This window comes from Melanotaenia boesemani, chromosome 4 (assembly GCF_017639745.1).
Source record: "Melanotaenia boesemani isolate fMelBoe1 chromosome 4, fMelBoe1.pri, whole genome shotgun sequence".
NCBI classification, from domain to species: Eukaryota; Metazoa; Chordata; class Actinopteri; order Atheriniformes; family Melanotaeniidae; genus Melanotaenia; species Melanotaenia boesemani.
In genome coordinates, this window is record NC_055685.1 from 25,675,671 (window position 1) to 25,689,836 (window position 14,166).

Here is a 14,166-nt window from a genome sequence, read left to right on the forward strand (position 1 = left end):
CATTCTGCGGGGGGACTTCAATGCTCACATGGGCAATGACAGTAAAACCTGGAGGGGTGTAATAGGAAGGAACAGCCTACCTGTTTTGAATCAGAGTGGTGATTTGTAATTGGACTTCTGTGCTTGTCATGGATTGTCCATAACGAACACCTTGTTCAGGCATATGAGTGTCCACATGTCCACTTGGCACCAGGACACTCTAGGCCGCAGTTTGATGATCTACTTTGTAGTCGTATCGTCGGACTTGCAGTCGAATGTCTTGGACACTCGGGTGAAGAGAGGGCCGGAGCTGTCAACTGATCACCACCTGTTGGTGTGTTGGCTCAGATGGTGGGGGAGGATGCTGGTCAGGCCTGGCAGACCCAAGCGTGTTGTGAGAGTCTGCTGCGAACATCTGGCAGAGTCCCCTGTCAGAAAGCGTTTCAACTCCCATCTCCGGCAGAGCTTCAACCATGTCCCGTGTGAGGCAGGGGTCATTGAGTTCGAGTGGGCTGTGTTCCGTGCCTCAATTGTAGAGGCAGCCACCTGGAGATGTGGCCGTAAGGTCGTCGGTGGCTGACGTGGCGGAAATCCCCGAACTCTGTGGACAACAGTAGTGAGGGATGCCGTCAAGCTGAAGAAGAAATCCTATTGGGCCTTTTTGGCCTGTGGGGCTCCGGAGGCAGCTGATAGGTATCGGCAAGCTAAATGGGAAGTGACTTTGGCAGTCGCTAAGACAGAAACTTAGGGAGGGGTTCGGAGGGGCCATCAAGAATGACTTTTGGATGGCTTTGAGAAGATTCTGGTCCACCATCCACTGCTGAAGGGGGAAGCAGTTCTCCATCAACACTGTGTACGGTGGGGATGGGGGGTTGCTGACCTTAACTCGGGACGTTGTTAACCACTGGAGGGAATACTTCTTAGACCTCCTCATTCCCACAAACCCATCTTCCGATGAGGAAGCAGAGTCTGGGGACCCTGGTGTTGGCTCTCCCATCTCTGGGGCTGAGGTCGCTGAGGTGGTTAAAAAGCTCCTCAATGGCAGGGCCTCAGGGGTGGATGAGGTCCGCCCAGAGTTCCTTAAGGCTCTGGATGCTGGAGGGCTGTCTTGGCTGACATGCCTCTCCAGCATTGTGTGGACATCGGGAACAGTTCCCCTGGACTGGCAGACTGGGGTGGTGGTCCCCCTCTTCAAAAAGGTGGACTGGAGGGTGTGCTCCAACTACAGAGGGATCACATTGCTCAGCCTCCCTGGTAAGGTCTATTCAGGGGTCCTGGATTGGAGGGTCCATCAGATAGTTGAACCTTGGATTGTGGAAGAGCAGTGTGATTTTTGTTTCGACAATTGGATCGGTGCGGCATTTGCAGTGGTCTTTAGTAGTGATGAAGGAGCTGAGCCAAAAGGCAATACTCTCGATTTACCTGTCGATCTACGTTTCTACCCTCACCTATGGTCATGAGCTGTGGGTAGTGATCGAAAGAACGAGATCGGAATACAAGCAGCTGAAATGGGTTTCCTCCACAGGATGGCCAGGTTTTCTCTTAGAGATAGGGTGAGAAGCTTGGTGATCCGGGAGGGCTCAAAGTAGAGTCGCTGCTCCTCTGCATCAAGAGGAGCCAGATGAGGTGGCTTGGGCATCTGGTCATGATTTCCCCTAGACGCCTCCCTGGTGAGGTGTTTTGTGCATGCCCCACTGAGATGAGACCCAGGAGACGCTGGATGGACTACATCTCTTGGCTGGCCTGGGAGTGCCTCTGGATCCCCCTGGACAAACTGGCAAATGTGGCCGGGTAGAGGAAAGTCTAGGTTTCTCTGCTTAGACAGCTGCCCCCGCTACCTGACCCCGGATAAGCGGAAGAAAGTGGATAGATGGATGGATGGATGGATGGATGGATGGATGGATAATCTTGCATATTTTCATTATGCATATTAATATGCAATGTCCCTTAAAGAAAAAAAAAATCAAATAAACTTATGTTTAAAAATGGACAATTTATGTTGTATTTTCCTTGCTACTGTGGGACAGACACTTTAATTGGTATCTTCTAAGGCGATTATTAAACAACCAAACTCAAACTTCCTTACTTTTGTGCTAAGTTTATGTTGTTGCTAAATGAGTTAAATATATATATATATGTATATATATATTCATTTAAATGCACAAACCAATCAACTTAGTTTTGAGAATTGTATAAGATTTTTTAGATTAGATTTTGAATTTTTTTTTTATATTTTAAATTGTGGTATTTGTCTAACATCTGGGCTGTGATGACATTCTCCCACCCTACCCTTCTTCTCCCCAAAGGCACTGTATATCTTAAAATCAAGAGTCACTGTTCCCAGTTCTTCCTCCTCTCTGCATTCCCGGACATTCAACCCATTAATAGTCTCATGAAGCAGACACATACATCAAAAATATATTTCCCTAATGTTGTATTGCTTCAGTCCTTTCAAATACATAAGCTGCTTTGATTTTGAATGGTTTTGTTTCTCCCTATTGGTTTTGAAACTTACTATATACTTCCATCAAATCATGGTGTATATATTGCATACACAGACCTACAGTATCCAGTCACATAATGCCCATTTTATATTTTAAATAACACTATCTATTTAAGATAAAGCTATGATGCGGTCTGAGTTAAGATGAAAACAGATTTGGTCGGGTAAATATGACTGGGAAGGTTAGAATTATAAGTAAGCTGCATTTTACAGTTTACGCAAGCACTTAAAAAGGTATTTTTGATCCCAGTGTTACTGTAAACATGTACTGTTTCTGCAGAGGTGTCATCTCTGCAAATGATTTCCTCATGATGCATTCAGGTGTCTGAATCCATGTAGGAAGTTCCGAAAACAGAAGATGGTCACAGGATCTGTCACTTCCAGATTCTATGAATACTAATATAGGGAGGTGTGCTTTGCCTTCCTCTGTGAGCTGGTCAGACAGTCAGTCCATATAGGGCTCGTCTGAGCCGAGTGGGACAGGAATGTAGGGAGAAGCCTTCCTGTAAGTGAAAATATTTGAAGAGGATTTAGACTTGGAATCTCAAACTTGCATGGAGCAGCTCCTGTTTACGCTGTATATCAGTTTGTTAGAGCTGAAGATGCTTAGGCTGTATGTCATCAAGGCACGAGAATGTGCAGGTTTGCTTTCTTTCTTCTCTGTGGAGCAGCTGATTTGTCAAACACACACTCATGGTTGAAGAGGTTACCCTGATTTCAATCGGTGACAGTGGTTGCATGTTGTCTTACTTAGTGACACATGCACAGTTAACCCAATAATGTAGGTATGTGTAAGGAATACACTGATCATTTCTTCTATATGTGATTGTTAGCATCTCATTTAAAAATCCTGAACATTAATTTGCTTTCATCATGGTTACAAGTATTTGCAGGTGTACTTTTCCAAAAAAGATGCTGTCCATGGTGGAATTGATGGTCAAGTCATGTAAAAATAGACACATAAATTTTGCACAAAAAGTAAGGAAATTTGTGTTTAGTTGATTATTACTTAGTTGCAACAATGCTTCTCGGCAACAATCTTATGCTGTTGGAAAGGTTGCTTATTTCCCTTTTAAATGGTGTCATATTTTTAGGGAAACGCATTTGTGGGATGAGCAGCAGAGCTCAGTATGTGGGCCATGCAAATGCCAAATAGCTTATTCCCGAAAATGCATTTGCCTAACAAATGTGGTTCCACATAAAAGCGAAATAAACCAACTTTCTAACAGAATCTGATTTTTTTTTTTTTTTTTGCCAAAAGGCACAATACCACAGAGAAATAATTGACTAAACACAAATGAACTTACTTTTGTGCTATATTTAGTTGGCAGGTATGATGTAAATGTCCTTTATTTGTGCTCACGGTGAAATATAGTTGGCAATTTTTAGGGTTTCTGAACACATAGTAACACCTGGTTAGTTGTTGATGTAGATTATGTAGACATCCAGGTTATTGTAATTTCAAATGTTTTATTAATCTTAGCTTTTGAAGACAATCTAATAATAGTGTTTAAGCCTTAAGGTCCTAGTGCAAACTGAAGAGGGCCTTTGGATGAGAAATGAAGCCTCTTACAAAACTGAGGAAATAAGTCAATGGCCTTGTATTTGAGTACTTAGGATTATCTAGCTAGTAATAGCGGTCATCAGACAAAACTGTGATCTTCATGAAACAGACATATTCAAAAGTCTGGACTAAGGCAAAAGTGCAGGGCAGTTTAAGAAACCTTAGATATACATTCATTTTGATTGACATTTTTCTGAAGGTTTTAATTAATGTCCAAGCCAGACATGGAGAAGCTGCATTCAGATGCTCCACGTGTCTGGAACAAACTCACAGAAGCCTCAGATCAGCTAAAACACTCAGCTGATTTAAATCAAGGTTAAAGATCCACCTGTTCTCAGCTGCATTTGAATAGAGTTCTTATATAAAAGCCCAAATCTGCAGTTTCCTGTAAGTTTGAATTTTAGACTTGATCATAGTTTTACCTAATGTTCTTTATCCTTTATATTTTAATTGTAAATCATAATTATTGTCTTGTGTAAAATTTTAATGTCTTTGTAAAAAACCAAATCACCCTGTCATTAAACTGTGCTATACAAATAAACTTGCCTTGCCTGATGTTATTATTCCCAAAAGTAAACAGACTTTTTCAACTGAGAAAGATACTCTCTGGGACACTTTTTATAACAAAATTTAAATTCCTAAATATTTAAAAATCAATCAACAACATATGCAAAATTATTTAAAACATACAAAAAGAGATATCTTAAAAACAAACTGCACCACACATTTTTTTTCAGTTGCTGTCATTTAGCAAACATTTTTAATCAAGATGCATAAGGACAAAATATTTTTTTTTTTCCTTTTAAATACAAATGTCACATTAAAATACATGCTTTACTTCTCACTCAGTGGCAGCTGGGATAGGGTTCACAATGAACTTAATGGCCCCAGCTATATAAATTTATTTTTTGTACATTAATCAAAAAAGCAACTCTTAATTATAGTCATTTTCCACAAAGAGTACAAAATAACTCAGCCAAATGGGTCCAAAGATATTACCTTTATACAAGACAACCTACAAAACAGACTTCACACAAGTATATTAGAAACGATAACATAAATATTCGTGAAAAGTGCCTCCTGTGCTCACAATACTGGCATTAATCTTTTCATTGGACTACACTGTTAAAGGTGTAGTCAGTGCATTAGTGAGTCCATGCTTTTCTACAACTGGGCAGCAAAGCAGGGACGTATCCTGCAGGAGTGACACCAACTCAACAGGACCAGGTTGGTCTGTGTTCTGTTGTGTGGATCCTATATGTGCTTTAGGCAGTTGGCGTTTCCTGGACATCAAGCTCTTGGTTTCATCATAGCCACTTAACCTGGAGGCAAGTGACCTTTTAGGTCTAGGCATCTTAAGTTTCTTCCTCTGTGGATCATGGATAACTTTGTGACGCTGGAGGCTCTGTGTCATGGCAAAGGTCTTCCCACATCCAGCGTGGGTGCAGGCAAAAGGACGCAGATCCTCATGGAAGGAGCTGATGTGGCTCTGCAGGTTAAACATTGTGGTGTACGACCTGCCACAGCCATCTCTGGGACATTTGAAAACGGTTCTCGTTTCAGAGTGGACGTGCTGATGCTGCTGCAGGAACCAGGAGTCCCGGAACACCTTGTTGCAGTGCTCACACCTAAAAACAGTCCTGTGCTGCTCTTTCCTGTGCTTCAGTAACTCTGTCCAGGTCTTGCCTGTGAAGGTGCAGTCTTCCTCCTTGCAGGTGTATCCTTTGTGCACCTTCTCATGCCGCTTCAGTTTACTGGGGATGGTGAATCGCATCTGGCATCCCTCATAAGCGCATTGATAAGGAGGCAGCATTGTGTGCTGTTCGCACATGTGGGATTTCAGCTGCTTGTTTTTCTTGAACTCCAGGCCACAGCCTTCAATTTTGCAGACGTATTTCTTCTGCTCTTGGGTGTGCACGCGGCTGACGTGTCTGGTCCGGTTTGAATTAGTGGTGAAGGCCTCCGTGCAGCCATCAACGGTACACCGAAAATGTTTCACTCCGCTGTGGCTGAGGTCATGTCTTGCCAAGTGATACGGGCTACAGAAGGACTTACCGCAGCCATCGTGCTCACATGAGTATGGTTTTATTCCTGTGTGTTTACAGAGATGAGCGTCCAATTTCCATTGTTTGTTGTAAGCAGCCGGGCAGTCAGGAAACGAACAGATATAACGTTTGTACGTCGCTGTCTTATTTTCCATTTTGAGACGCCAAGAAGCGAAAGTTAAAACAACAAACTTCGACTCTCTGACAGAACACGTTTTCCGCCCGGACACCGGTACTTCCCACAATCCTCCTCGTACCGACGCCACTTAAATACGTCATCATTACGCATCCACTCTGGTTGTTCACCTAAAAAAAAAAACAACACATTTGTAAGTATAGTTTAGATTTTTGCAGCAAAAGTCCAAATTACATTTAAGTATTTAAATTCTTAGTTACTTTGTCGTTTTTAGGTGTCAAATATTTGCTTGTATCTCAAACATTTACTTGTGCGGAGGACGTTGCCAAAACAAGCTAGCTGTTGCTAAGGTTAGCTTGCTTGTTTGTTTTCTTTCACATCTACGAAAAAAAAAACACACTTCCTACTAATTCTAGCGTGTACGTTGGAAACATCATAACAGGTAAAACTGCATTCTTCAGTGTTTGTGTTTCTGTGTATGTGAACTTCTGTTAGACTTTTTATGAAGTGTATGTGTTTTGATGTTGCTATAAAACATGTTAAACGTCCTAGGGTTTATGCATTGTTGTTTGATAACTAGATTAATTTACCTCCAGCTACATGAAAGCAAAAGCTTAAAGACTTAATAAATTTAATCTAACTCTTCAAATGTGGCGTCAGTGACATAACTTCTATTTTTTTTTATTTATGTGAGAAAAGGATTGAATCTACAACAAGTGTTGAGATCAAGTCTTCACCATGGTAAGCTATGATGCGTACACATCACTTGTGCCAATCAAACCGCAAGTACTTAATACAATCTGTGCCTTTCTTGATGATGAGTTTTCTACCATTCTTGACAGGGTGAAAGAAAAGGAACAAACAAGTACTACCCTCCAGATTTTGATCCAGCCAAGGTTTGTATGGCATATCTTTTGATGCTATCTATCTATCTATCTATCTATCTATCTATCTATCTATCTATCTATCTATCTATCTATCTATCTAAATATCTATCTATCTATCCTTAGCATGGATCCCTCAATGGCTACCATAAAACTCATGCTCTACGAGAGAGGGCTAGGAAACTGTCCCAGGGTATCCTCATTATCAGGTTAGTACACCCCAGAAAATGTATAAATTGATTTATGTCACACAATGGCACATTATTATCTGGTTTGATGTATTCCTTTACACTATTAATTCAGTTCTAATCTACTTGAGCATAAAGTTTAAGCATAGACACCAGATTTTTCTTAGAGCTGGTGATTTTTTTTTTTTGTCTTATCAGTAGTCATTCAACGTGCATGTATTAACTGACTATTTGTATTTATCAAGATTTGAAATGCCTTACAACATCTGGTGTGATGGCTGCAAGAATCACATTGGCATGGGTAAGTTGAAGAAAAACATTTATCTAGTCTCACACAGTATCTTTAAATTTCCATAACATAGATTTTCTTTTTGTATAGGTGTGCGTTACAATGCTGAGAAGAAGAAAGTGGGGAACTACTACACCACACCAATCTACAGGTAATGAACGGACGACATGTCAGGCTGTTCAAACAGACTTAGCTCAATACGTGTAACTTGCAAATAGGCTTAATAAACTAATATGAAAATATCAGCAACCTTAAAATCAGCACTGCTGAATAATCTATTCATGAACTCTGTAGCTAGAACAGGTAACCTACCCATTACAGCATTGTAATGTGAATATAGCACATGTAATGATGACAAAGTCATTTAAACATCATGGGCTGGTTGTTCAAATGTAATCTGATTGGATTTCAGTAATCAAATAGGATCAAATCTTGAAAATGGGTTGTTCAAAAAGGAAACCCAAATTCCGAAATCATGTAATCCAGTCCTGGTTGTTATGGATAAAACCTTCAGTTTGGGTTGTTCAAAACTTCTGAGTAGGATCCGGATAACTTTGATCCCAGAAAACAGGATTATCCTGATACCAACAGAGGAAACTGCAGTAAAACCTCAGATTTGAACAAATAATAGTATCTTTTTTATGCTTATTTATATGTTGCACTTGAGTTGTTCAACTGTTAAAGTGACAAAGTGGTTAAAATAGGCAGAGGCAACCTATTAAGCCTTTGAGCACAGTAAAGCAAGAATAAACCATAACATCATCTTGTCCCCACGAAATACACCCCCAAGCAAATTCAATAACAAACACACATAAAATAATCAATTTTCCTGTCAGTCAGCACTGCATAATCAGAAAAGACCCTGTCAAATCACTACACGTCCTGTCCCTCCATCATTCTGACAGAATGCCAGAGGTTGTTTACGGTACCTCACCATGGGAATCCGGTGCATAATAAACATTGTCACAGAGAGAGACACTGCACCTTGGTGAAGACATTTCCAGAATATTCACAATGTAGTTGTTAACGGATTAATTTATATTTGTTATGGATCCAATGGGAAGTCATACAATTATACATAAAAATGGATGTTTATGATTGCTGTGTGTTGTCGCCAAGTGAAACTTACTTAAATTAACCCCACACCGGCTCTTCTACCTGTTCTTCACATAACCGGAAGCTCGCATTGTTTTAAATGCTAGAAATACGGATTTGGTTATCTTGAAAAACGGGATTCTGGATCAGGGTGATCCAATCCAATGTTGCTTCGAACAACTGGGATAAAAGTAAGCTGGATGACATGATCCGCCATCCTGAAAAATGGGATTCCAAAATCCAGATAGCTTTTAAATTTTTTGAACAACTAGCCCAATGTGACAGAGTCGGCTGTGAAATCATGTTGCATCTACAAACTTAACTGCAGACTAAATTTCCATAAATGACTGAAATGCTGTGACGCAAACCACTCAGGACAGAAAAAACTGAAACTTTTAAAATGTCCTGTTTCACTCCATGGAGTCGCTTTAAATATTCTTAAAGTTTAGTTCTCAGATAACGTGTTGACTAATAAAACCTACAGGAATATTAGATTGATTTTAGGCTGTGGTATGGGTTAGAATTTACTACTATAACTGTACGTGCACAGCTCGTCCTAACACCAGAGCAGAAGAATTACTCACACCAGTGTTTCCATCTACATAATATTTTTGTCTGATTTTCAGGTTCTTGACATGTTTTCAGGTGCATGCTCTCTTTCCACTGGCATAAGTGTGCTTACAGATTCAAGATTCAAAGCGTTTATTGTCATTTGCACAGTACGGAAACAAGTTTCCCCGAACAATGAAATTCTTACTTTGCCGTCCACACTGAATGCCATAAAAGCTTATAAAATAAAAATAAATAAAAAACTTTTCAAAGCTAGATAGAAGATAAAGATAAGATTAAAAAACTCTGAGTAAGTAATTTATGTACATAAATGGGCCTTGTGCTATGCAAACTGTGCAAAAAAAACAAAAAAAAACCAAACCAAAAAAAAACTGTCAAGTAGATGATAAGATGCATGTGCAATATCTATTATAAATAAAAAGATGCACAAAACAGTAAACAATATTAAAGTTACTGTGGTGTTGACAATATAAAAATCAGTGTGTGCAGGGCACAGGCCGTTGTTGTAGTTACAAATTCCTATCAGCTGTTAAGGAGTCGGATGGCCGAGGGAAAGAGAGTTTCTGAGTCTGGTTGTCCTGCATTTCAGACTCCTGTCTCTCCTGCCTGAGAGGAGGAGAGTGAACAGTCCATGTTCACTGGGTGGGGTTTTTAATGATGGAGGCAGCTCTCCTGTGGGTTGCTGCCCTCTTTGCAGAGCATCTGAGTCTTTGTAATCTTGGACACTGTCTTCACCACTCTCTGCAGGCGTTTGCATGACAGTAGAGCTGCCGCACCACACGGTGATGCAGCTGGTCTCAAGCTACTTCCTTGGACTCAAGGAAGTAGCTGTAGAAATTTCTGAGGATATTTGGTGACATGCCGAACTTCCTCAGTCTCCTCAGGAAGTACAGCCGCTGCTGAGCTCTCTTCATCAGCTGTGTGGTGTTGAGTATCCAGGTGAGGTCCTCGCTGATGTGGACCTCCAGATATTTAAAGCTGCTCACCCTCTCCACTTCCAGCCCACGGATCCTTTCTCATGTCCACTATCATCTCCTTGATCTTGTCCGTGTTGTGGGTGAGGTGGTTGTCCTCACACCATGTCACCAGAGAGGCCACCTCCCTCCTGCTTCATCCTCGCCAGTGATGCGTCCTATCACAGCGGCGTCGTCCGCAAACTTCAGGATGGTGTCCTTGTGGGAGGCCACACAGTCATGCATGTGTGTGTGCACATGTGTCTATGTGTGTGCGCATCACGGAGGAACTCATGTAAAGCAGCTATGACATGCTGTCATGTAAATTTAATAACATCAGACTGCTCGGCATTTATTGATTGATTTATTGATTGATAAAAGGACAAAGTATGAACCTGTTCTAGAGGAAAGGGAACTTGAACTTACTTTTATTGTGATTAGAAAACAGACTTTTTGCCTGATCCAATATAATGATAGGGGAAAGACTGCAGTGCAAAGGCCCATTGGATTTGTATCATTTACTACATTTATCATATTTTTAATGCCTCCAATAAAATAGCATATTTGGGGACCTGGATGTGAAAAAGATTTATTTTAAAAATCCTAACATCCTTGGATTTTCTTTGTAAACCAGGTTTAGGATGAAATGCCACCTCTGTATCAACTACATTGAGATGCAGACAGACCCAGCGACCTGCGACTATGTTATCGTAAGTGGAGCATGCCGGAAGGAAGAGCGCTGGGACATGGCTGAAAATGAGCAAATCCTCACCACAGGTAAGTTTTTTTTAAGGTAAAAATTAGCCAGAAATCTAATTGCTCTTTGTCTTTTATAAGCACATTTCACCTTTCTGACAAGCTAAACCCTATATCCTCTTTTTTCTTTTTGAACAGAACGGGCAGAAAAGGAGAAGCTGGAGACAGATGCCATGTACAAACTGGATCACGGCGGGAAAGACAAGGAGAAGCTTACAAAGGCTCTACCCTCACTGATGGAGATCCAGGAACACCAGTCAGGCTGGAAAGATGACTTTCAGCTCAACAGCGTCCTCCGCAGGAAGTTCAGAGTAAGATATTGGCTTATTTTATTATTACATGCTTTATAAATGCTACTCAGTAACTCAATTATCAGTCATACAGCTGGGTGGTAAGTTATAAGACAAGCAAAGTCCAAAGGCTCATTCTCTCCTTGGCAAATGACAGTTGCCCCATTAGTAGGGGGCAAAGGGTCCCTTAAAGGTTTCATAAGTCAAAACATGACATGAATCTTATGCCATGACCTTGACAGCCAGCATATCTAAACTCAGCTGAACACTTGTGAGGAATCAATCAACCAATCAAAATTTATTTATATTGCATTTTTCATACAATATTGCTACTGTAGAAGTGTAAAAGTTTCACTTAGTCGATCTTGTACAATCAATACCAGTTAATTGATGTTGATAAGATAGTATGAGGGGGTTTAGCACCTTTATAAAGACACTTTATATTCTTTTTATTCCTTTATCATCTTTTAGTGGTTATATTGTCTTTTTTGTGCAGCTATCCTTCCTCACGTAAGTTAGTATGATTAAAATTTAATATATGGGTAAACCTTGGTTCAAGACAAGTTAATGTTATATAATCTATGTCGGATTATTGTTACAGAAAACAGAACCACAGCAAATGAAATAACTAGAAAATTATTTTTATTAGCATCTAAAGCAACCATCCACATTTAGTTTTCCTTGCAAATTATAAAATGTTTTTAGATGGTGTTGAGCTGTGTTTTCTGAACTTGCATCTCTGTTTTAATTGGTAATGCAGACAGAGAAGAAGGTTCTGGCTGAGCAGGAGGAGAAAGACAACGCTGTGAAGTTGAGAACCAACTTATCTATACCTCTGCTGCCAGAGAAGGAAGTGGACAAGAAACTGGCAGCATTACTCACCTACCAGGCACCTGACTGTAAGCACCACTTAAGGACTTGTGAATTCTTACATGTACATTGATAACAACAACTGTCAGAACAATTTATTTGGGGTGTTTACATGATACAGTATATTAAAGGTAGGGTAGGAAATCCTGGAAAAACGGTTCGAGTAAGCTACGTTTCTTCAGACTTCTCCCTGAAGCCACGCCTCCATAGCACATATGCCGCACCGATGCACACTCTGCTCTTGATCCACTCTCCTTTTTTTCTTGGAAGTAGCTTTATCCAAAACAGCTTTTCTTAGGCACATTTTCTGCCACAATGTCCCTTATGTTTAGGTGTGTACCATTATTTTATGTAGCTTCGTTGCCTCTACAAGTGCTCAAGCCTCTGAGATCATGCGATTTGTGCACGAAAATGGGCATGTGCAGAGGGGTTGAGGGTGAAAGAGAAATTGCAGTTGAGTTTGATAGATATATCACCAAACAATCTTTTAGAACAAGCCGGTTAAATGATTGGATGGTGTCTTTTTTTCAGTCTTGTCCATTCCACAGGTGACAAATTTTATTTTTATTTTTGAGTGTTAAATTAATTGGCAGCAATTTGGGTGTAAAGCTTTTATTTTTATTTTATTTATTTTATAGTAAAAACGTATAGTAAAAAAAAAGAAATGCTCCTGGAAAACATCTCCTACCCTGCCTTTAAGCACCATTAATTTATTCTTCTTTCACACATATATAAACAGTGCCTTGTTTGGATTATATTAATAGGGTTGTTAAGAATTTTCCTTTTCACTTTTGCCATTGTCTTTTTTACTCAGCTTATGAGGACAAACAGCACAGCAAGCGGAAAGAGATTGCTTCCCGTTCCTGGTTTAACTCCACCTCAGCCCCAACAGGAGGTGCAGCAGGCAGTCTGCTCCACAAGCTCAGTCTGCAGGGTAAAGAAGCAGCAGTGGCCAAAGCCATGGGTTCCTCACACAGTCCATTAATCCGAAAACGCACAGGGGGACCTGGAATCAAAAGTGAACGCTGTGCCACCATCACTCACAGAAAGTCACACCCTGAAGTCGCCTCATGTGACGAAGAGGTACAAAAAGTGACGCAGCCAGAGGAAGCCCCAAATATGGTATTCACACGAGGAGGTGAGAAAGAAGCCCAGACAAATGGCTGTGAGATGAAGGAGGTGCATGTCAAAATCAAGGAAGAAATGGACAAAACACCAACAAATTTAGTGGATTGTGGGAAAGAAAAAGATGAAGGGAAACTTTCTGGAGGGATCACATCCTTGGTGGCAGATTACAGTGACTCAGATTCAGATGCTGGCCATTGAGACTGAAAGCTGTTTTCAGGGAAGGATCATCGGCAAAGATGAAAATCGGACTTAAAATGCTTGTGACAGCCGCAGAAATTGGCTGTAAATTGTTACTTTTCATTTGTCTTAAAAATGCTGTAGTATAATAACCTGGAATTTGAAATGTAAACTTTGCTGTTCTTGTTCTGGCTGAAACTTTAAAATTCACTGTAAAAATATTATAAGATACTAAACAAAACTTTGTGTTTTGTGAGTTGTGGTGATCCTAACAAACCATGTTGGATGTTTTAAAAGGCTAAAATGAAAATCACCTACATACCAGTCAAGTTAATGATCCAACAGTCCTAAACAAACAAGTGGTTGGTTACGTGTGGAGGTGGCATAAGTAGTTTTTTCTACATAACCTCCTTTAATATTATAAAAGAAATACATTGCAACAATCCTATCTAACCTCAAATCGATAAAATGTATTTATAAGCTGCAGTGGTCTGAGGTTTGGTGCAGTACTTTTATTAAGATGATTGTAATTGATCCTACAGTTAGAGCACTTCCCTCCAATAAATGGTAAATGGACTGTACTTATATAGTGTTTTTCCAGTCATGTTGACCACTCAAAGCCCTTTACACTGCATGTCACATTCACCCAATCACACACACATTTACACCATGAGAGACACATTGTGAGGCAGCGTGGGGTTTTCAGTGTCTTGCCCAGAAACACTTTAGCATGGAGTCA

The 14,166-nt window shown here is 40.3% G+C and overlaps 2 protein-coding genes across 7 annotated transcripts; one reads left to right on the plus strand and one right to left on the minus strand.

The window, feature by feature from the left end:
* Positions 1–4,796: 4,796 nt before the first annotated feature.
* LOC121637989 (transcription factor IIIA-like) lies at positions 4,797–6,336 on the minus strand. The gene has a single exon (XM_041982400.1). It carries the CDS (start codon positions 6,244–6,246, stop codon positions 5,164–5,166), a length of 1,083 nt encoding a protein of 360 aa, XP_041838334.1. The 5' UTR covers positions 6,247–6,336; the 3' UTR covers positions 4,797–5,163.
* A 1-nt stretch (position 6,337) lies between these two features.
* On the plus strand, positions 6,338–14,008 carry yju2b (YJU2 splicing factor homolog B). 6 transcript variants are annotated; one of them, XM_041982394.1, is made up of 11 exons: positions 6,394–6,420; positions 6,502–6,577; positions 6,927–6,968; positions 7,070–7,123; positions 7,238–7,320; positions 7,545–7,600; positions 7,679–7,739; positions 10,841–10,983; positions 11,101–11,273; positions 12,013–12,151; positions 12,937–14,008. In XM_041982394.1, the coding sequence occupies exons 3-11, from the start codon at positions 6,966–6,968 to the stop codon at positions 13,446–13,448; spliced, it is 1,224 nt and encodes a 407-aa protein (XP_041838328.1). In that variant the 5' UTR covers positions 6,394–6,420; positions 6,502–6,577; positions 6,927–6,965; the 3' UTR covers positions 13,449–14,008. The 6 variants fall into 6 exon arrangements, with proteins under 6 accessions (XP_041838327.1, XP_041838328.1, XP_041838333.1 ...); XM_041982393.1 differs by lacking the exon at positions 6,502–6,577 and having other exon boundaries at positions 6,338–6,420; XM_041982399.1 differs by lacking the exon at positions 6,502–6,577 and having other exon boundaries at positions 6,403–6,420; positions 6,922–6,968.
* Positions 14,009–14,166: the final 158 nt, after the last annotated feature.

Excerpts from the sequence above, each read along its gene's own strand:
- yju2b (XM_041982393.1), top strand. Across the intron at positions 7,321-7,544 it reads CAGGGTATCCTCATTATCAG|ATTTGAAATGCCTTACAACA; the intron begins GTTAGTACACCC and ends GTATTTATCAAG. Across the intron at positions 7,740-10,840 it reads TACACCACACCAATCTACAG|GTTTAGGATGAAATGCCACC; the intron begins GTAATGAACGGA and ends TTTGTAAACCAG.
- LOC121637989 (XM_041982400.1), bottom strand. The coding sequence starts at position 6,246 with ATGGAAAATAAGACAGCGACGTACAAACGTTATATCTGTTCGTTTCCT.